The sequence below is a fragment of the Opisthorchis viverrini genome (assembly GCF_000715545.1).
Source record: "Opisthorchis viverrini unplaced genomic scaffold opera_v5_58, whole genome shotgun sequence".
NCBI classification, from domain to species: Eukaryota; Metazoa; Platyhelminthes; class Trematoda; order Opisthorchiida; family Opisthorchiidae; genus Opisthorchis; species Opisthorchis viverrini.
The window spans coordinates 103,436-127,253 of NW_008751716.1; the positions used below are offsets into that span (position 1 = coordinate 103,436).

General features: G+C 43.5%; 2 protein-coding genes across 2 annotated transcripts in view; one reads left to right on the forward strand and one right to left on the reverse strand.

Annotated features, from left to right (window-relative positions):
* The window catches only part of T265_03900 (hypothetical protein), a gene marked incomplete at both ends in the record, with an annotated part of 28,065 nt that extends 22,215 nt beyond the window's left edge, over nucleotides 1-5,850 (reverse strand). Inside the window, one exon of the mRNA XM_009168501.1 lies at nucleotides 5,661-5,850. Within this exon, the coding sequence (XP_009166765.1) occupies nucleotides 5,661-5,850 (190 nt within the window). The remainder of the gene's footprint in view (nucleotides 1-5,660) is intronic.
* Nucleotides 100-23,818, forward strand: part of T265_03902 (hypothetical protein) — a gene marked incomplete at both ends in the record, with an annotated part of 30,318 nt that continues 6,599 nt past the window's right edge. Inside the window, 5 exons of the mRNA XM_009168503.1 lie at nucleotides 100-333; nucleotides 4,977-5,042; nucleotides 21,822-22,104; nucleotides 22,324-22,715; nucleotides 23,121-23,201. Of these exons, the coding sequence (XP_009166767.1) occupies nucleotides 100-333; nucleotides 4,977-5,042; nucleotides 21,822-22,104; nucleotides 22,324-22,715; nucleotides 23,121-23,201 (1,056 nt within the window). The remainder of the gene's footprint in view (nucleotides 334-4,976; nucleotides 5,043-21,821; nucleotides 22,105-22,323; nucleotides 22,716-23,120; nucleotides 23,202-23,818) is intronic.

Genomic DNA, 23,818 nt, shown 5'->3' on the forward strand with positions numbered 1-23,818 from the left:
GCGTATGGAGCGCGCTGGTCGGCTGCGTGCTCGCTATCCCATGCGGGCTGCAGGTGTCCTGCTACTGGTTCGATTAAACCAACCAATAAGAGTTAGAGGATGCATAACCAATCGTTTACTTGCATTGATCGCGACTGCCACTGCGCTGTCCCAGCAGCTCGAAATCCACAGTTTGACGACCACGTGGTTTTTCGCAAGATGCAGTCTCCTCTGTTGAACGTGGAGAACCTGTTGGATGATCGTTTCGACGTCATCGTGTTCGTGAATGACAGCATAACGGACGTGGGTGAACATCAATCCTCCATAAAAGAGTGTTTGGTTTCATTCTCGAAAGTGAGTTAATACGGTTTTTATTACAAACTACCGTTACAATTCCCATGAATCCATTGCGTTGTGGTAATACTCTTGTCTAGGATAGTCAGGATGACCACGAAATTTTTTTACCTTCGATGGGTTGCCTGTTATTCATTTTAGTAATCGTAGCCATGTGTATCTTCTAATCTGGTCATTTGATGCTCATTCCATGCAAAAGAAGTGGGATTTCCGTCATTTCTGAAATTTTCGCCCCAAGATCACTGATAAAAGGTATTGCGAGGCCGTAAAGGCTACCCAATTCCACGGGTAGTGCGAAACCGTCATCCGCATGTGTAGGTGTTAAATGACGCAAGACCACTAAATAGTCATCGGGATCGTTGTCCATTTAGTCAACTCTCGAATTTCTGTACGTCTACGTAACTTTCAGAAAGTGGTCCAGCTTCAGTTAACACCCCTCTGTTTGTTGGAGATTTCGCCGAACTCAAATCTTTGGATCCACAAACTTATGACAGGTGTGAGATTCTAGGGTTGGTTGGCGATCGTCGAGGTTGAAAAATATCCTGCTCTCCTCTTGGCAACCACTTTAATTCAACTGGTTTTCCAGGCCGCAATAGTCAGCGAGAGTTGCAATTAACACGGAAGCACATATATTGGCCGCGTGTTTTCAAGGGTCAAAAGACTAAGTGGGAATGTGTGTGAACCTCGATACGATTGAGGGTCGTGCCAACCGAAAGTGTCTGAGGCTTTGAGGGGAAAAGTTGACGGGCGAAGATCCGGTTAATAAGTACCTTAGTAGAGGCTTTGGTTGAAGAGCCTGTTCCGTCGTTTCTGTTGTAAATCTAATTCATCATCATCATGATTGTCAGCTGTAATAAGCGCGTACTTGTCGTACAGTGGTTGTAGCTGCCACAGTCTTGTTCAATGGTGATTCGGGGACGTGGGGTAGGTAGCTGCGCATTGGAGGCGGGAGCTGATAAATTAGTGCGTAAATAGAGCACTGCAGGTGGGCTGTTAATTGGATGGATTGGGTAGGGAGCTATACATTGGAGGCAATAGCTTGGATGCATGAGCGCCATTGAGGGCGCGACTGAGACATATCTGACAGTAACTCTAACCATTGATATGTGGTTCGTGAGGAGCGGGATGATTGGTTAAATTTGTGAAAATTCCTCGTGTGTGCTGGAAACGCCTGCGTATTTTCGTATCGTTAAAAATGAACTAGACAGAAGGAACAAGATATGCAGCTGGTGATTTTCGCAAGCTTTGGGAACCATAATTTAGTTCATGTTTGCAGTGTCGTTGTCAGAGGACTGTCTGAGACCTGTTTGATCTTTTAGCCTGGATGGAAAGCCTAATTTGAACAGTCATCCAATTTGCTTCTAGAATGTTGAAGACGACCATAAGTTTCAGGAAGTCAGACTAAAGCCTTTAAGGATAATCCTTAGAGAGGCTTAGCTTACCTATCAGACTCGTTCAGAAACGTGCTAATCGATAACCATAAGTTTGTCGCGCGGTGTGTTATTGGTATTGTTATACCTGTGCATGCTACTGTTAGCAGTAGGCATTTAGCTATCATTAGACAATAGATTCTAACTCAAGGCTGTTCCAAAATAACAAGATGAAGACCATGTCAGGTTGTTGAATACATATTGTTACTGTGGTGCTGATTTTTGTTTAATCAAATGACTCGCATTCTCTAGAAAGAACCCATTCACTACCGGTATTCGCCAGTACACAGCACCAGTTGTTAGTCACTTCTTTGTCCATTCATATAATTGTAAAGGTCAAAAGGAATCGGGGGACGATGGTTATAAAACCCGTCAAATCAGACTTTTCGATAAGATAACACATCCACACGCGTCGCCTTCATAGTGTCACAGCTGCCGTACCATAATGTTCATGGATTAGATTGACCGGCCGAGGGTCCAGGTTCAGAACGTTTAGAAATTCTGGAGAGTTGCGGTGATGCGCATTCGTAAAGATGTTCATATCCTTCACAAGGTCATGAGGTCGAAGAGAAAATCACTCACTTATAAAGAAACTTAGATGGCGAGTTTCGGACGATGTTGATAAAAAGTAAACCAGACTAACATACCAGTGATCAAGAACAACACGAGGTTAATTTCTAAATGAGTGTGTTTTTCCACCTGTGCAAACATTGAAGTTCGAGTCGAAAGTAGGATGGATGTAACCTCTGGGAGTAAGTCTATCTGATGCTCCCCAATTTGGGCGAAACCAGTGGTTGACCGTGGAGAGGTTTTCAGCAACTTTGTTAGTGGTTTTGCTTCAGAAAGACCAGGCGGCGTTTAATTTTCTCGTGATGTTTTCGTCCCTACACTTAACTTGCTTTGACCGCAGTGGAGGTCTCATAGCAAAATGTGAGATGGTGCTACCGGTTGCTTCATTTACTTGCAAATTTGATATAATCCGTCAGTTGTGTGATTTGTTTTTGCATCTTTCAAGATCCTAAGTTTTGATGGAGCGGAAATATGTAACGAAAACGGATAACCGTAACGATATTACGTACCCTATTGCTGTTTTACTAACCGAACGCCACTTCCTTACAGTATTACCCCTAAAATCAATCAATTCATCAGGGACCATTAATATAAATTTAGGAAGTGGGTGATAAACTAAGATGCCCAGAGTGTGTGCAATTGCGGATGCCTGAAAATTTGGTATTTCGTCTACACGTTTTGCACATACGTCCTTATCTTACCTACTCAGCACACGTTGGAAAGGTCCCCACAATTTACTTGCAGTTCCATCTGCGTCATAATGAGGCGTAATAAGCGTCCTACGTGTAGGCGTATCGGGTAGAGTGGCTTCGCTAGCAATGCCTGTAAACTTGTGACACTGAACTGCATTCCGTTCAGCGAGAATCAATGTTTTCAGGTTTACTGGTCCCACTTATCCAGTTTTTTCTGTTTAGTAATTTCAGGTTTTTCGGATATTGTAATCACACGAGGGGCAAGTTGTTCTGGAGATTCCCAACTATGGAAAATATTCAGGGTTTGCAGTCTTACATAAGTGACTCATAAAATTCCTTATTAGAGGAACTCTAAACAACTAAAGAACAATCGGTGTATTTGGTTATTCATTCGAGCAGAAACTGATGAAATTGATGTATAGTATACGACAGTGACAGCTATTTCATTTCCGTTTGATGCGAAAGCACAGTTTGTTGCATCCACTTTCCGCAATGTTTGATACAAATAGTCGCAACCGTGGTCGAGTATTTTATGCAGCGCTGTTTTTACTATTGGGTAGAAAATAATGGATGACCTTGATGCTGCGAATCATGAATAACTGCGCAGTATGACGGCTGCTTCATCACCTAACATTAATTAACCACTGTTTAGATTGGGTATCTTTGCTATGCGATTTAAGCATATAAAAGCAATAGTTTTCAGAGATTACTTCTAATAACTGGAAGGAAAATACAATATTTTTGACGTCTTCATGCATTGTGTGCCGAACCACCACCAGTAATTGATAAGAGCTTTTCGAGGCGTGTCCCATTTCGTGAAACACTGTGCTGCAGAAAATCCAGCTTTCTCCGATTCGCTTATCGGTCACGGTAACTGGAATTATTCGGATTCCTAACTATGCTACTAGCAACTGATATGGTGAGTCGTTCGTCAACTACCTGAGGCTGCTTTCACTCTCCCATTTTATGCCTACATGGTGGAGTGGAAATTGCAAAGGACAAAGTATGCGGCTTTTGTGTACAAATTTTTTGGCTCCATTACTGTAGTGGTTTAGTTTTTCAACCCATTTTTTTCCGTTTTAGTAGAATTTTCCACTTCGCCTCCTGAACGGTATAGAGACCCTTCCCCTGTCTATTAAAAAGTGCTGACTTTCCATGAATACTTCTGTTGCCTTTTGACAGTCGGGGTCTTTGACTTCAACATGAGTTGCATAGCTTAGTGTTGGCTTGCTCTTGTATTCCGGTTCGGTCAAATGGCTACTTTGCTGGGGTGAAAACTCTCAGTCCCATACTCGATATCTCACCGGATTCTTGTGATGGACGTCGATGTTACGCTTTCACATGACAGACTCACGAGGTAACGTTCGGACCAGCCAAAGCAATTATTTAAACGGGTGTTAATCTGTTCGCAGTTAAACTAATCAGCTCAGCGTACAGATTGACGTTCATCACCATGTAATTAGCGGAGGGGTCTTTGACTTCAACATGAGTTGCATAGCTTAGTGTTGGCTTGCTCTTGTATTCCGGTTCGGTCAAATGGCTACTTTGCTGGGGTGAAAACTCTCAGTCCCATACTCGATATCTCACCGGATTCTTGTGATGGACGTCGATGTTACGCTTTCACATGACAGACTCACGAGGTAACGTTCGGACCAGCCAAAGCAATTATTTAAACGGGTGTTAATCTGTTCGCAGTTAAACTAATCAGCTCAGCGTACAGATTGACGTTCATCACTATATAATTAGCGGAAAAATGTCTGACCCTTAATCTATCTTATCTCAGAAACCGAGAATAACCTTGCTGACTGAATTCAACGACCAAGATTTTTTAAGTTTCGTTTTATGAATCTCTTATCTCAGCGCATACGCGAGTGAAAATGGTGGAGCTTTAATGAATACTATTTCACGCCTCAAGTACTGTTTCTTTGCTTCATTTCTTGTGCTTTCTTAGGTTAATCCCAAGGTCGCGGAAGAGCTAACGGTTGTTCCCTTTCCCGAACATTCCTCGGGCCGCCTGGTAAGTGTGTGTCCCAGCCTTCTGTTGTGCTCTAACAATTTCTTGCCACCTCAATCCTGTTTGGCAGACAGCGATGTGGGTCATTGTGGCTAGCTTGATTGTTTGTTGCTATTCTTTTGACCTCTGTGTTAATCATATTCTGGTTACGTTGATGCTCCATCAAGTCAAAACATCCATATAGAATATGATCAAGCTAGAAAAATTTACATTCCTAACACTTCCTATCAGCATCCGCAAGGTTAGTTTTGATAGCATATTTCCAAACGACTGCATAGAAATGGTTATAACTTCTGGATTTGCTGTACATCTGTTATGACAACAGTCGCTGACTGAAGAGTATATCAGTATATCAGTATCCGGTGCCCATCCTATCACCCGCAGAATTATATTTGTTAATAGTGCTAAAACTCGTTGACCTTGAATAAATTAGTTCCGATCCGTTTTGGTTCTTAATTCTTCCACTTCAAGGTGCTTCAATTGATGGTTCACCGTGGGTGCCACTGGTAGATTTCGTTGGTTTTTGTGGGCTTGTGAGTGTTACGACATTTTAGTTGGATGAGGGAAGGTGGATGAGGTTAAGTGGAGTTCAGATGATGACTCCTTCGGATGACTGCACACCAACACGTGCCAGCTCGACTGATCCAAAACAGTTCTCCACACGCTTGCCAGTTCCGTGCCTTCTGTTTGGATGCTTGGCGATTTCTAACGCCTCAGCCACCAGTTTCTGTGGCGTGGATCGTAGTCCTCGCCTCAAAACCTCAACATCTAAATCTATCTTGTGTCCCATTTCCAGTGCGTGTTCCGCCATTTCCGAGTCTTTCAGTGACGGTCTATACTCATCTGCGTTTCTCGGCAGCCTGTTTATTTCCTTCTGTGCTCTCCGATTCTATTTGAAGTTCCGTGGCCGTCTGTCCTATGTTGACCTTAGTGCAGTCGTTACATTTTGTAGACATGGTCCCTGGTTATGTTCGCCGGGGGGATCCCTCAATTGCACCAGCGCAGAGCGCCAAGCCCTTCTGAAACGATAACTTCTCAATCGGTTCCAATTGGTTAGATTTTTGGGCCAGTGAACGAATGCCCAGCGTGCATTTCAACTCCCAAGGTATCAGAAAAGTTCCAAGCAGCACTTAAACAACCAAGGTGAAGATGGATGGTGAGCAATCAGCCCAAGCGGACATGTTTAGCATGAATTAAGGCTTCCCCTCCATACTGCTGTAGACCTTTGGTGCCTGAATGATAGAAAAACCTCAATTACGTTGAAACGAGGACTGCCACAAACCAGCAGTTAAGCATCCTGATGACCTTAGCCCTCTTAATCCTTTCCATCCTCCAGTGTCACAAGATTACAGCGTGTTCGGGTGATTAAGTAGCGATAGGAATGTATGAAGAATACTCTCCCTATCCGTGCAATATATATCTTCCTAGAGGCTGTCTTGCCCCTCTGCCGTATAAGGAAACTCGCAACAGTTTGGTCCTTCCTTGTCCAAACAAAAGCCTTTTTACCGGTCCTCTAGGCATTTACCTTAGCTCATACACACTTTTATTTATGCAAAATCTACTCAAAAATTTGGAAGTTGTGTGTCTTTTGAGTATGTATACTACGTGCATTGTTGACTGTGATTTATTCGTACATCGAAGTCAATTCCGACTCTATCGTATATCTACCCCATCAATGAATTCGTATTTATTTTACACATAGAGTGAGTCATCAAAACGATGTTCGTCTACTGGTGCAAACGATGATTTAAACTGGACAGGAATATCTGGGTTTGAAGTATTAGGACCTCTTTGTATGCCTGTGCATTTGGGCGCGAGCAAACACAGGTTTCGAATCGATGAGCTATTCGGTACGTGGGTCCGAAACTAACTGGTTCTGTTTCCTCACACGGAACCCCACTTCTCACTGCTGTTTGCAGATTGTGCTAAAGCTTGAGGCTTCGTATAAAGTCAGGCTAAAGTGTCAGCTCAATCCGTGCTAAAGTTTTGACACTTGATTTTCAGAGGAACAATTATGAGTCCAGTTGTTCTCTCGGCAAAGCGAAATTTCTTCGAGGGAACAATACAGCCAATTAGTACCACTCAGAAAGATTGTGTAATCTTCGAAGGTACGTATCGATTTCCGTACCAGAAGCTTCTCATATCCACGTAATCATCCACAAGGACTACCCTTATTTGACTGATGAGCTGAAAAATCTTTTGGTCGCGCACAAGCTTTGAAACGCGAATGAACCCAACCTGCAATGACGGAACTGGGGCCTATCTAGAACGTCCTGGGGGCACTTGCCGCAGCTACGGTCTACGTGTCTTGCGCACTCGCTAACTGGACATAAGAACACAGCCATCAAGGCCTCTTTGCGCCCCCTCCCGACATCCGAAAGCGCTGGCACACCGTAATTGCACGGCTTTGTCACGGACCCCGACCGATTGATCCCAGTGTTCTCCAATACTTCCTTGGCTTGCTGGTGCTCCACAAACGTAGCTACAGATGCCTGTAAGGAGACTCGTGGCATCCTTTCGTTTTCCCCTACGTGGGGAGCGTCGCCTTCGACTACGAATCAGTAATTCGTCAAATCTTCCAGAAACTCAAACCGTAACCGAAATTCCCTGTTAATCTTTGAAGTCAAATGGTTCTCTTGTAATAGTTTCATTGTTTAAAATTCCCTCTTGTACAGTAAATCTCAAGACGGCATTTAGACTTTCTAGTATTACTTAGTAGAACATTGTGCCTGAGGACCTTAAAGGACAAGACTGAACTTTTCACACATGTTACTAACGTCGACCGTTATATCTTGTTCAGCGGACCACCATGGCATTTCAAAGAATTGTCGGTAATGTAAGCCAGCCACATCAAGTCGCTTCAGCTTGGATCTCACGCTAGCTGACATGCAATTTAATCCTGTCACGGTTGTAACAAACGGGCTTTTTAATTGCTCTGGTGTGCAATTGCCAGAATGACAGGTGACAAACCCACAATCCAGCGTGTCACTCAGTACGTGGCTGGTGGCTGTTACGTGGATGTTGAGGTTAACCGGTAGTGCAGGTCGTGTTTTCTTTTACACCAGAGGGGGCAATTTGGTTTCTTAAAATTCGCATCTGAGCTCCTAGATCATCGCTCGTGAATTCAATCCGACGGGTGGATGTTGGATGAGCTTTTGTGTGCTCCTTTTTTATCCAACTGCTTGTTGTGGCCGGTAACTTCGGTAGATGCCCTGACGATTACTGCTCTAGTGGATTCTCGTAAGATTTTAGTTGGGAAAATTTGGGGAATGGGTACGAATCGTCGCTGCAGAGGAGGACACTCCGGATAGATACAAACCTTGCGGTAACGCCGTACAACTGTTTCTAGTGCTCCTGATAATTTAACTTGTATGCGAAAAATGAAGCGCTTTCACGAGCACCGATTCTTACTTCGAACCCCCCCCCCCAGATAGCAACACCATATCGGGGTGGAAATTTAGGTGAAACAAACCCCTAACTATGGTGAGAGGACACTTTCTGGTTCACCAAATATTCAAGAAACAACATTACATGAAACATGTTTTAGTGGGATGTCAGTGGACAGCTGATGCGCTATCCCGCCACAGTAGTGAATTTCCCTTGCCTGGACTGGATTCAACTTCAACTATAACCGCTTTAATTACGCACACAGGACCGCTATTTTGAACATTTCACACTGGATGTAATGAGGCGTAAGATAAGACCGAGTAGTGCACGCTAACTCAGTATTATCGAGTTTATTATAGTGACATTGTTTTCGATGTTGTATAAGAATGGGTTTTCGTTCTACCCTTATTAAACAACAAAAAAACGTTTAGCACTTCTGGACCTGTTTGTGTCGTACAGGGTCCAGGGTTCGTTGTCATTTTCGGCTTTTTTTATGTAAGTTATTTTCTCATCACTCTGTTCAGAGTTTGGCTAAACAATCTGGACTTTGACTTCATCAACATACTCCAGCCAGGTTTTCTGCGCAAACCGGATTGTTTCGGTGTCAGTTTGACACACCCAGTCGCGCCACTGTTCTGTCTGAACTGCGGTTTCTTTGCTACCTCTGTATCTAATGATCTGATACAAACGTTTAGGTCAACTGAGTATTGCGTTCATTGTAAATGAAACGAACTTTAGTGCTCTTAACGCCAAATTCATTTTATCTTCTTCCCTCTACTTACTTTCCCTAATTCATGGTAACTACCCTTGGAAGATTTTTTCGTTTGCGTTTAATGTCGTTTGTTGGGCGAGTTATCGCTGGATATTTTACCAGAACCAGGCGGCTTTTATTCAAGGGTTCACTTGTATCCTCATGAAGTAGTTTAACCTACAATGAAGCAAGGTAGAACCGAAACCATGGGAGTTTGATCCATAAGCTTATGCATTCTGTCGGGCTTTGCTGAGGCTATACACTCCTCTGTCCGACTTTTGAAGTCATGTGCCAGGCCATAACAAATGGTATGTATAAAGCTGTTTATAGCCACAAGTAAGATTTGGTCACTCTATCAGGACTAAAGATGGAAAGGCTCTTCCAAAATAACACGACTGAACTGTTGGACTATGAAGCGAAAACCCTGCTCTATCACGCCGAATTGACAACACATGTCACTTAATAGATAGTGTCGTATTTAATTTCGGTAAAGTTGAAGTCGGGAGTCTAGGCAAAATGTTCATGAACGTTATTCATAAGAGGGATTTGAAAACGTGCACAAATCCCACTGATGCTGATTGTTAACAAATGATGTGATTATCTCGCAACGCACTATGAGGGACAGGAAGGTTTAACTAGTCCCGATTACCTTTACCCATAAATTTCGCAAAGGCGTACTTGAAATCTACTTTCCTTGCTTGTCACACTCCCAAATTAAGGTCTTTTGGGTTTTCTGTAGTTGTCCGCGCCGGGTATCACCTCGAAATTTGCTACCTCGTTACTCATGACTCGTGGTTGGTTCATTTGTATAGTGTCCGTCCTCACCACTTGTGATCCTGTGTGCCTATGTGCTTGTCTATGTTCATTCGTCACCCACTTGGTTAGTACCCCAGGCTGTATAGACTAGCAAAAAATTCACGTGACTGTTTTGCTGATGCAATCTTGCCTGCTAGTCCTCTTACTGATTTCTTGTGAGCGCTTAAAATTTTGGAAGAATGCGTGGTGTTTGTCTGGGTTCAAAACCGCTCCAACAAGCAAGTGTTTTGAAGGATAATCTACGCGCAACAACCACGCACTTTCACTCACAATGCACTGATGATGCCATCTCGACTGCTGATGGAACGTTTGCAGCCATCTTCCCAGCTAAGCAAACAAACTGAGGGCCATCATTACAGCCCGAACTACCGATATTCTCTTCAAGCGGTTCCCTTGTCTCCCCCTTGGGAAACCATCTTTATCAACTTTAGGGAACGCGATTCTGTCCGTCGCTGTCGCCGAATGGGAGATTACCGTTTGTCATTAACCCAGATCTATGTTTATCAATACGACAAAGTTTTTGTCGTAAGCATGACTGACAAGCTAGCCCACTGCATTAGTTATCTCTGACTGATTGTGACCAAGAATAGCCGATGAATTAGCGTTGTGTACGCACTCGCCATTCGTTTGAGCATTCCACATTTGGTATTCTGACCGAGGCCAGTACAGCTCAAGGGTAGACAGAAGCGACTCACAACTAATCGATGTTTCACTAGTCTCCCAGTGATAACCTTTTCGTTATTGTATGGTAACACGCCTTCGCGACGATTCATTGCGTTTTGTTTTTAGTGAGGTAGACGGTCAGTGCACATGTCAACCACTTTACTCTATCCCGTTGAATGCCTAAGGCATTCAGTCCAGTGGAAGTGAATCAAAGATTCTCATAAGCCCACAGAAACTGTATTGATGATGGTTATTCTTCGTCATAATACGTGAAATTCACAATGTGCTGGACTGTCAGCTTTACGCAAGGGCCAGTACATTGGTCAATAACGACTGAATATGATCGATATTGTGTGATGGATTTCGATTTTGCAATGAGCAGGATGAGAAGAACAAGGAATACTGGTAGAAACACAACGGACGAAGTTCACAGCAGAACGTCCACGAAACAGGTAATAATTCGATCCAGTTTTCTGCAGATGTACTGGAGTTTTGAGATGCACATAGAAAAATACCCTTCAAGCTCACTCCTAGACATGTTTAACCTATGTGGCTGTCGTTGACTTTGCGCAACAACCTACAACTAGTCCCAAAAAACTCTCCAGGAGGTTTCAAACAGATGGGGCGCTGTCGTTTTCGAAAAAGTTTGATAACAATCGGTAGATTTATTGCTGGGTAGTTCAAATCAAGATTGCCAACAGACTTCAAGAAATAGGATACTCAGTGAGTTTGATAAAGGTCAACTAAGAAAGATATTGGCTCCAGTATCTAGACTCAGTAAAGAATGGATTGGCACAGCAGTCATTCCATATAACAGGAACATCGGAGGTTATTCGAAGACTGTTGAACTTAGCCAACATTCGAGTAGCTTTCCAGAAGGGAAAAACGCTACACTCAGTTTTGGCGCAATTGAAAGACCCCTTTCCGGTTGAAAGGACTAGGGACTGTGTGTATAAAATTAATTGCAACGATTGCACTAAGGTGTACATTGGACAAACTGTCACGGAATTGCACACCAGAATTGGTGAGCATAAAAAAGGATAAACAAACTACCAAGGAATGCAGAAGAATACCAAACGCTGGTCAAAGACTCAGCGATGGCGGTACATGCGTTAGACACGGGACATGGAATAGATCTGGAGAATGTGGAAGTTTAAGACGGGGACTGCGGTTCACGCCACAGCGGCCGATAGCCGAGGCGGTGGAAATTAAGCTTCATAGCGTGAATAGAATCGAGGGTGTGGAATTGGCGAGCATTTGGAAAGCGGTCTCAGATAAGCCGAGTTGACACGTGACCGTGTGGTTGTCAATCTACGTAGAATCATTGGCAAAAATGGGTAGGGGTGGAAATCACAACCTGACCGAAGTTCACAGCATCCCTCTTACACAACTATCTTAGCTCCAACTCATCCACACAGACGGACAGAAAGTTCAAACTACGTTCAAGAGGGATCATCAAGTGGGCCAAAACAGAACTAGACCCTAGGCTGGACCCAAATCCATGTAGGTTTCCCCGTCGGCCTAACACCTGGTCGCCCACCCGTTTCGGGTTTGACACGCTTATCATTCGGTTGGACGCTTTGCACATCAACTTTCTTCACCCTCTTAAACGCCTTTCTCCTCTCACCACGCGCTTCTCGAAGCACGTCCAGAGACAACCCCTTCCTGTTGGTTGAACTTTACCGTATTTCGTTCACGCTATCCCATTTATTCTTATTTCACAATTGGCTGGACTGAACGATGCATCCTAGCTGTTTCGGGATATCCAACATCATACACGCGGCTCATGAGCTATAGGTCACTTCCCATAGGCTTAACAACAGCTCTGGTGCGCTAACTGTTACCTCGAACTCAGGGTGGTCATATTTGCATCTCAAACCACCAGAACTCGCTTTGCACTGTAACTCGAGTTTGTGGATTTCCATCAGGAAACTTAATTACAGCAAGTTATTTATTAAGCTGACCGATCTGTTTTCAAACTTCCTAAATTTATAGCTAAACGGAGCTGAAGTATTCAGGAATAGTAATATATTCTAGCGTACTTATAAGCCCCTACGCTCGGCCTTTACTGTATCATTCGTACGTCCGAAGATTCTAACTATTGATTGAAAAACTGTTTATGAGCACATCACAGTGTGTGGCAATATTTGTTAGCCTACTCGGGGATCTGCATGCCGTTTAGATCCGAACAAGTGTAGCATCTAGTAAAAGCTAACGATCTATAGTTTTATAGCTCTCGTAAACGACATTACTGGCGTTTCCGTATTATTGTTTGTGTATGGCCTTGTCTGTATTTTAAGGATCAGTGAACTGGACGTCCAGATCATTTCGACTGCGCAACATGCAATTCGCAGTTATCAGAAGGTTGTAGGGGGGGCATAACTCTATCGAATATTGTGTGCGATGGTAGTTCGTGCTACTATTTTTGGATATATCTGCCCTCTCCCAACTCAGCATCTTCAGATGTTGTGTCTTTGCCCCAGGCTTTGGTAATTATCTTTACCAATCAAGTGTGTCATGCAGTGTGTTTAGGTGTGAAACGGTAATAAGGACACATGAGAACGCTCGTCTGTACACCCCGCTAAGTCAGCACCTCACTTACTCCAGCTTAGGTGGCTATCTGTGTCGTATTTCTAAGACGATCAGATACACACTGCCGTCTTGATCGAGGTGTCTCAGAGATTAGAGTGCGGATTTATTGATCGAAAGGTCCGTGGTTCGAACTCGACACCTGCACCTCGAGTTCTGTCTATGCGTGGGCAACCTGGCAGTATTTCATCCCTCGTGCTCCCTTCTGATGGTATGGCAGTTAGGCACTGAAAAGGCGCTACAGCTGAACGAGCTCTCCGTAAGGAGACCCTCCCTTCATTCATAATATGCGTTAACGTGCGGTGTAAAAATGATTAAGCCACAAAGTAACTTAATGTAATCTACCCAGTGCATCCCTGTCAGCTTGACTCAGCCACATGAGAAATCTAATCCGCTTACAGAACGTGATCCCATGGTTTGGTTTCTCCGTGTACTTCAAACTTGACCAACACTGACAAATGTTCAATTTGCCTGAATATCCGCTGGACGTTGGCCGCTAGTTAGTTGTAGGCATAAGTAACCATACAGAATTTACAAAAGAAACTCCGCGACGAAATCATGGGACCACTTCCGTGCTCCCCTGTAACTTCAGTCTTGGAGAATTGTTTTGAACAGTCTCTAGTCAGCAAGTGACAGACTCGATCTGAAATCAAACCTGGAGCTTACAACTTCTATCAGGGAGTGTCAAAACACAAAATAAAAAGGCGGGTGCCGTGAGACCAAATGTTATCATTGCTTCTCTTCGCTCCTTTTTCAAAATGGTGAAATCAGCGTGGTGGTTAATGTATAACTTGGCAAATGACTTAGAGAGCATTATGTGTTTGGGCGTCGTCTTTTGGTGTTATCTGCCTTCTAAGACGGTGCTACATACGGAAACCAGTGGATGTCAGCGGCGATTGTGCTCTGAGTTTCTGTCCGAGTTGTCTGACTGGGGCGCAGGGACCTCAGACTGCTTGTTGTAGGCCGAAACCAGGTCCATTTACTTTAATTTTTTCACACCGAGCAATCGAAGCAATACTGTACATTCCGGTTGGGTTCCTCTCTTGCGCTATCACTTGATGACTTAAACCGTTCGGATCTGTCTGAGTGAAGAACAAGAGTACTATATTGTTCTTGTGATGTTGGATAATGTACCATTAATGATCATTTCAGCCATTCAGCTAGAACAGCTGGTATTTATTTTCTCTCACTTTCCATAGTTTTCATATTGCCATGCCGTCCTTATCGTTATTCGTAGATTATGGCCGATCTAATGACTGTAGTCATTATATGTTTTTATATATATATATATACTGGACTAAGACTCTCGAAATTCCCACTACATCCGTCGACTTTCCTAACAACGTTTCAGTAATGTTCCTCAAGGAGCCGAGGTAAAATGATCGAACAGTAGACCTTAGGGATGAGACTACATGCTCTATCAAATTGACTGACAAAATAAAAGAGGAATGATATCGCCTCAAGCTTTGCTGTCAAAACAGGTAGATGCCAAACGTTTGTTAGAATTGCTTGGATTTGAGTAGGCCGACTGAAGTTACTAAATATATTCATGTCTGGGTGTAATGACTTGTCCACTGTGTGACTTGCTACATTCCCACCATCTAATTACAATTTTTGCGTGTACGTAGCCGTCTGGGCGAAGTTGCGACCCGTGTGGGGTACTTTCAATAGGTCCGGTTTTCTGCAGCTGACTTGGGTTGGATGTCAGTTGATCGGTCATGAAATCTGTTGGTTGATGCCTGCTCTCACACGTGATTCATTGATAGGAAGTGGTGAACATTGTGTGGGAAACCACCACTCATCAAATTATTGTATTAATTGCTTATGGATTCAACAGCAAGTCCTTCGGTCCATCATAGTGTCATCCAGTATAATCCCTTTCCCCTTCGCCTCTCCCTAGGACCCGGTGAACTCAACGATTATCTAGACTTTCTGAATTAATTGATTACCGATCGTTTACAGACTTTTTTTCAGTTGACGGAGTATTCCTTGCTCTTGTTCTTAGACCTATAAAGCTTATTTAGATGTATACGTGAACGAAACCTGTTGTATTTGATGTAATTTGATGATGGTCATACTTTCAATAAGTTCTTCATATGGAATAATGATTTTTGTTTACTCTGTCTAATTTGATGACGGGGATAATGCGGGCGCGAAAAAAACGTGTGTATCCTGCCTAAATTTACCATCACTTTAGAATTAGACCACTCTAGTACAGTCTTATCCTTTTGGAGCCACTAAAGTGTAACATTATTCACTAGCTTGCTTCCTATTTCTTCAACCTTTGCAGATCTTTAGCCCAACCGGATCACTTAATACAGATGTTGCAGATGTCAGGAATGTGTATGATGCCTCATGCGAAGCGATTAAAAGGCAAGTCACGAACGTCGGTGGTATGTACTTCAAATTGTTCGTCAGGAGTAGCGTAAACCTCGACGTGGAAAAGGGGGTTTGGTTCTAATTGTGAAATCTCACTCAGTAGTTGAAACGGTTGCTATCGAGTTTTCCATTCCACACAAGTGAATTTTACTTTGCTTTCCAGTTTATTGTTGCCAATAGTCAGAGTATAATCGACTTCTCGATTATGAGTGCTACGCTTTCTTTTCAACGAAGTAGTTATGTGCATAAGCTTGTTTGGATAAATGCTATGCTATAGGGAAAACAGAGTTAGCGAACATTTTCATAAACATACTCACTGAGGGCAAATACAGCGCAATGTAAATTCAGAACACTCGACTTCAGGACACCCTACCTATTGGCTGGCACCTGGACTAGATTTGAAAGGTAACCTGTACAGGAATAGGTAATATTGTACAGTAAATAAAATCTCCCGCTAATATGGTCTGAGTATGGATAACCGTGGCAGGCTTAAATTCTACGAGCATACAGCTGTGTGAAAGCTGTACTTTAGCATCCCCGGTTATTGATATCTGCTCTTCCTCTGTTAATCATCTAAGTTGGGACAGTTCGATTCCGACTACCCGGTGTCCTTGCAAGCACGCTTTACTCACTCCGATCCTGCTGCTCTTTATGACACCCTTTAGCTTCCCGGTCCTCCTAACGATATCCAACCAAATCCAGCACCGCGCACGGAGTTCCCAGTAAAAACAAACAAACAAACCAAACTTTTGATGACGGTGAACTAGGTGGTTGTTCCTCGAACATGAACTACCTAATTATCGTGATAGATTCGAACGCCTGAAGACAGACCACTGTGTGTGCAAACTGTCTCCGCATAGCAGTATCTTGCAGAAATGTTAGACGTGGGGGTATGACTCAATCTCTTTTAGGTACATGGGTATACAGTTGATACACACAACGGAATGGTCGTATTCAAACTCTGAAGATATAGTCGCTCACGTGCAGGTATCCTTGTTGGATGCTCTGCAGTTACGGAAACATGACCAAAGTGGATGAAGCATGAATCGGCAGAATGAAGTGAAATTATTGAATTGCTTTAGCGCTAGGTAGTTCGTATGCTTCTCGCGCCACAAGTAGGGTGTTTACCGTAGAGTTGGACAGTCTGTGTCTAAAGTTGGTTTATACACTGGAGGTTCTATCTGATTAGATAGGAGGTTGGTTAATTGAGAGAATGATTCCTATGGGAGTGGGGTGGACCTTACATAGCGTTGGGAACTTCAAGGGGTATGCTGTATTGTTATGTTCTACAGCACCTTGTCTGACTACAGGTCCACTTGCTCTCCAATCTGAACGATCATTGGGACAGCACAAATGTGCAAGTCACAGGTCATCCGTGTTCCTCTTAGATAATCAGGGTTCATTGACTTACCTACGGGGTTTCTTATCGTGGTTCCGTAATGTTCATGAACCTGTTCCCTATTTTCCTGTCTATTAATCGGCACGTACGCGTTCCTTTCTTGATCAAAAGGGCAATCGCTTTGGGATGCAAAGCTCCACTGTTATGTGTTGGTCCGCTGCAAACTGCATCCGTTGGTTTCCGATGGATGGAGCGTAAGAATATATTGCTGAACGTTCTTCTGGGAGCGTATCATGCTGCCTATACGGTAAGTAGTTCAGATAATATCTGTTTTGCATTCGTGTACTACTTCCATGTGGTATATGACAACCCACGGATGACATCACTCCGCAGTAAGAATTGGACGAAAAGCTGCAGTTCCCTATCTACATAAAGTACTCACACATTTCCTCAGCATTTTGGCTTCCCACAAAAAGTATGGTTCGGCGAAAGGTGCTCAGTCTCAGCTTTTCTGGGCACTTGTGTCTCACCAACCAACTCGATTGACAATGGGTACGACAAGACGGGCTCTTGTACAGTCTAGCTTATGCTGAGGCTATTGTCATCCAGCATTTGTTCCATCACCTTTTGCCCAAAAGCACCGCGTGCACTTTTCATGGCTTTCAAGTCACCTCACCCATACCTCCCCATCCCCAAGAGTTCTTAACTCCTGCCCTCTGACCTCTGGAGACCGACCTTGCATTCTCGTCCGCTGATCGTTTGGTACACAGTCCAGTAACTGTTTTTATTGAAACTGAATGTGCAGGTGTAAGGTCCCCAGGTGTAGGTCCCTATAGAAGCTTTGTTTTGCTAATATCTTGTTTGTAACAGGTTTTGACAGGTTATCTTCGAAATTAATTTGAAGGACCTGATTGAGTGTAGGAACTGTAAACTGTTGATTCATAGCGGAAATGCTGATGGCTACGTGGCTGGTACCATTTATGGGATCACCCTCACCATGTTCTTTCTTCGTGCTACTTTCGCTGTTTTATGTAATTCTGTACAGAAGCCTTAATTCACAAACAAATTACCATTTTATGAACTGTATGAGATTAGAAATTTCAGGGAGTTTTATCTGCAAGTTCCAGTGTTGGTCTAAAATGCTCCTTACGATCATTGTTCGCTTTCTTCTTTTTCGACGTTTTCTGAGTTTCATCACCTCTGTTATTCATTTTGTACAAAGGGTTTTCAAACAGTCGAGCGTCAGATGATCGCTACCTCACAACTTGTCATATGTTTCCCAAAAGTTCAACTAAACGAGCTGTTAATGGGAGATTACGCATCTGGGTGACCCTAGCAACACAGCCGGCTGACCAGCCTTCGACGGCTGGGGTGTCTTGTTAGTTGTGATCCTTGATTTCACCAGGCCTTATCTACTTACCTACCATGACCTCGTGAAGTTACGGCGGTTACCAAACCCTGGGTGTGGAAATGTGACCAGCTGTTTTAGTGCAGATGTCTTCGTTTTCTCAACCTCCAGCCTTCGACAGCTGGAGTGTCTTGGTTAGATGTGATCCTTGCTTTCACCAGGTCTTATCTACTAACCTATCATGACCTCGTGAAGTGACGGCGGTTACCAAACCCTGGGTGTGGAACTGTGACCAGCTGTTTTAGTGCAGATGTCTCCGTTTTCTCAACCTTAGTTCGAGCCCGACTCTGGTTTCTCGATCCCACCTGCCTAGACTTTGGTGATCTGACGGTTCTCGTACAACACTGGGGCAGCTATTCCCCAAAAGGATACGACAGCTGAACAATCCTATCCGATTTTTGAGCGCTTCCCAAAAGGCGCTGCCACACGAACTTTCTTATCTTGTGGGAACACAATGCTTGATCCTTTGTCTATGGGGCAGCTATTCCCCAAAAGGATACGACGGCTGAACGATGCTATCCAATTTTTGAGCGTTTCCCAAAAGGCGCCGCCACAGGAACTTTCTTACCCTGTGGGAACATAATGCTTGGTCCTTTGTCTAGCGACTAGAAGCAATTGACTTTGGAACCCGGCATCCAGCAGCTGTGCTTATCCATTTCGGATTGTTTTTATTGGAGGTTCTGCGCACATCACAGCACACTGTTGGTGATAATAGTGAGTTGAGTTATCAGTCAGCCGAAGAGTATTCTGAATTCATTCAGGACGGAAATGATGAACTTTTGCTGAAGATTTTTGATTCAAAAAATGGACTTAATATTTATAGGAAAGTATTAGACAGTCCATAAATACTGTTTTCCCACGAATAAATAAACCCGTTACAACCTCAAAAGCAAGAGGGGAAAACTCCTTTCTAAAATATTTTGAGCAAAAAAGCCCACAACGTTGGTATTGTGGTGAATACTCATGGTACCCTAACTATAAGGTTTGTGAAGCCGAAATTCTCATACACGTTAAAATACTCTGGGATTTTGCGCTATGGAGGTAATAATTGTGCTCGGTCAAATTGAAAAAAGTTTTTGTAGCTAATATCACCGCCTATGGCTTTTTGAAAAGCACCCATTCGGTAGAAACTTCTTTGCAAAGGATGTTGACTTCCGCTGTTATCGCCATCTCATGCTGCGCAGGCTGTTTACTGTGTAACACTACGGACATAAATCCATTGAACAGTCCCCTAATCTGACATTCTTGGAAGCGTGATTAGGAAAACAAAGTTTTTCTTACAAGGTTGAGACAGATTAGGCTTGGCTTCAGTTCAGCTTTCCGTTAACACCAACTTGATTTCGCCAAAACAAGCGGAGAGAAATACGGTAGCCAACTACTCATCTTCGGAGGCATAAATCATCGAAGTTGGGGAGCGTAAAGGTGTTCAAACTCGACGTTCGCATGTGGCGCTTTCGGGCAACGATCCGCATGACAGTATCTTCAACAGACTGCCGAAGAGCCTGTTTCAACGTTTTCATTATAAATAAGTTAGCTGAAGATCCGCTCAATGAATATGATGCACGCGTCTTCAAAGAACGTGCCCTGATATATGGTTTATGAGAAGACAGAGTGTTGGATAAATTTAGGAATATTTTACCGTTTTGTCCTCAAAAACTGAAATCAGATTTTCACTAGGGACGGAAAAATAAACAGATTGTAAGTTTTACGACATTTTGGAGTAGTAGGTGCGTTCACGCATGTCACTGACACCAGAGGCCTACTTGAAATATTGGTTCCTCAGCTTAGACTGAACTCATCCTTATCCCGAAATACGCATAGGGAAGCTGGTTCCCCTCATCGGAAAAAACGAAAAGTCATAAAAACTACATTCCTTGAATCATCCATCGCAATTGGCGTTTATCGATTTTTGTCTTACATGTTGAGTTGGCTGTGTCTTAAACTTGTGGACTCTCCTGAGGGGAAGCCGAGCTAGCTAGGAAAAAACATGGTAGCTCCAATAGCGTTTGTCTGACAGATATTCAGAGAATAGCAGTTGTGTCTAATAACGTTTCGCTGGTTCTGTGTTCACCAGTACTTGCAACGACAGGTAACTAAGTAGATAAAGATTAGACTAAAATAAACTAGAATAAATGTGGTTCAGAAGCCTATCCTAGATGTCTGGATTACGAATGACACAAACATAGCTTGTGAGAAGCTGGCTGTAGAGCATGTTAAATAAGGTTACAGTGGTGCAATAATGCATGATGAATATGCATGTATCTCGAATATCGTAACGACTGAAACATTAGGCGGCCTGATGCAGTACATTCAGTTGCCTGGAAGCATCACAAACGAGAGATTCAGCTGGGTTCCAGTTGAGTCTCTAGCAAAACCAAACTTGTTTGCAAATGAGTGTATTTCGCTAAGGTTGCGGTGGCTTTTCTGGTGATCTCGGAACTGTTGCTGCCGTAGATGCCGCTGTTATACTCATTATGTTTTAGTAGTATTAGTCGCAAAGCGCGTGTTCGGCTACCTGCTGGCTACAATGTTATATGTGGACTTGAATGAAAAAAACTTGGTTTACTTAGAATGTTTATTTCATCGCAGACAAAGGCCCGAAGGCTGATCGGATAAGCAAGTGGACATCAGTCACTGGATCTTATAAATCAATATGAAGTATTGATCATTGGCTAATCGATACGCGTACGCACAGGGCTCGTATCATGCACAGATGATGTTAACGATCCTATCGATCTTCTCTTATCATTGATTGTTATAGCTCACAAACTCGCGCAATTTCTGCTGGTTCTTACTCACTTATTACTACAACTTCCCGATCCTGGGTCGATTTTCAAGGAGGGAGTTACTATGTCCCGAAGCAATGTTCTCAACTGTAATAGGTGGTAAGGCACGTGGCCTGATTGAGTCAATTCGCCTATTGAACAGATGGAACCCCCTTACATTGATGCTCAGGCTTCTCAAGAAAAACTTCGTGAAGGTGACCACATATGACATGCCGTTCAGACATAAGAATAGCAAGAGGACACTAGGCACGTACACTTTTATCCCTTTGTTGGATAATGTTTTGTGAGTATTCATCACCATCACCGGGAAGTACAACGTTAATGTTTCACACTGATGCTTCGCTCCCCGTTAACTATAATTGATTTCTAAATATTCACTATGAGTATTAAAGATGACCGAATAAAGGTAGCGGGTACTTTTCAGAAACCTTTGAACAGCAATTTATGGACATAATATCAGGTGGATACTCTTGCACTTTTATCCAGTTTAATGGCTTATTCGTAGGACTGAGGTTTTAATGGAAAATTTCAGTTGTGTCCACTTCTCATTACATACAAAGCGAACCTCTTCCTCAATAATCAGAGCTTATCCAGTAAGTTTCTCTGCACACACCATTCACCACTTTTGTGATGCTTCATTGCGCCTTATTTTTATGCCGTTTAGCCACTGGAGGTGCGCGAAATGCTTCCGGAGAAATATCCGAAGGTCACACATATCGGCCTCGTGAATGGTGACGATACTCTGCTTAAGGTTGCCTCTGCTATCGAAGAAGGTCGATGGATTGCCCGTGACATTGGTGGATCGGACCCGGAGCGAATGGCTGCTCCAGCAGTCGTCCAGTACCTACAGTCCGTGCTTAGCGGAGCCGAAGGTATCACGATGCATGTGGAGAAAGTCGATGGCAAGAAGTATCCGTTGATGGCTGCCGTTAATCGTGCTGCTTCAGGTAATTCTCATTCCACTGATCATCACAGAGGGTCTCTCTTTGTTCCCAGTGGATGAACTAGGCCATATGGTTGGTGTACACATATCCCATCAGTGTTACTGGGGGAAAAAACCACTACGTAGGGAGGAACAGTGATGTATATCGGGTGAGCATCCGGATTAAAGTATGATTAAATAATGGCAACTGGGCATATTCTACTCTGACCTTCGTCTTTTGCAGTTGTGTCCCGTCATGATGGTCGCGTCGTGCATCTGAACTACGTACCACCAGATTCGACGACAATCGACACCACACTGTATCTGATCGGAAAAGGAATCACTTACGACACCGGGGGTGCTGATGTGAAGGCCGGTGGAGTAATGGCCGGGATGCATCGAGACAAGTGCGGAGCCGCAGCGATCGCGGGCTTTTTCATGACACTCAGTCGTCTCCAACCACCGGCTCTGTCGGTTTCTGCATCTCTGGCGTTTGTGCGAAACAGTATTGGTCCAGATAGCTATGTTTCAGATGAGATTATAGTCTCACGCGCAGGGAAGCGAGTTCGTATCGGTAATACGGATGCGGAGGGTCGTATGGTAATGGCCGATTTGTTATGTGAGGCGAAAGAAAAGGTACGATATCTTTCAAAATTCCGTGGGTTTTATCCTATGAATAATCCTTTTTCACTCACCTTAGATCGCAAGCTGCTAATATCAGCGCATAATTTGATGAGTTTTCTCTAATGAACCATTGTAATAGCCACTTCTTTTCATGTCGCTCCACAGAGAAATATCATTACGGTAATAAGATGGGCTGAAGGATAGTCGCTTGTTTCACATATCCTGGTTATTTTTGGACTGCTTTTTTGTACCGTGTGCTAGGTATGCCGCATGCAATTCGGGGCTTATCCGTACAGGGTGTATATGAGTACATGGAACAAGTAACTGGTTCTTCATTTTGTCACTTTAAGATGCGGTTGAGGATTTTATTCCACTGTTGTTGTGTTATCCTGCTCTTATTTTCTTCACTCATTACAGGCTTTGAAGGCGAAAAACCCTTTTCTGTTCACTATAGCAACGCTAACGGGTCACGTGGTTCGTGCGTACAAACATTTTACGGTAAGTTTTGTAGATAAACTTAGTTTACCAGAGGAGCACCGCAAACCCCAGGGTCGGATAGGATGAGGTTAAGCAGCCCACCACCATTTTCCCTAATAAGCGACTGACTTGTCATGGTTTTAGTTTGAGGCCGATGTACCAAATTTTCAAACTTCATGCTGTATCTCCCCAACACTCCTATAGAGATCGTGTTTCCAGTCCCGTCAACAGTTGGTCCTCAAGAAGACTCCGTTCATATATAAGTGGTTCCCAAGGGAGTATATTGCAAGCATTCTCTGTTAACCTCTTATGAAGGTCGCCTTCATCAGAGTTCACGACTTTGCCCACCAGTAAGTCATTTTCCCCACACAAAAGCCCTCTGACAGCTCCGCAGCAGCGACAAGATCTTAGGGCTGACGCGTCACCATCCGAATTAACCTGTACCCGCGTGTCCACGTCGGCACGTTAGATCGAGTGAACGGATAATCATTACAGAAATATTGCGCAGTTTCACGTATGTATCAGGTGTGTGCACCTAGATCGAGTGAACGGATAATCATTACAGAAATATTGCGCAGTTTCACGTATGTATCAGGCTGTGTGCACCGGACCGATCAGTTTATCATATGGTTTCCGGC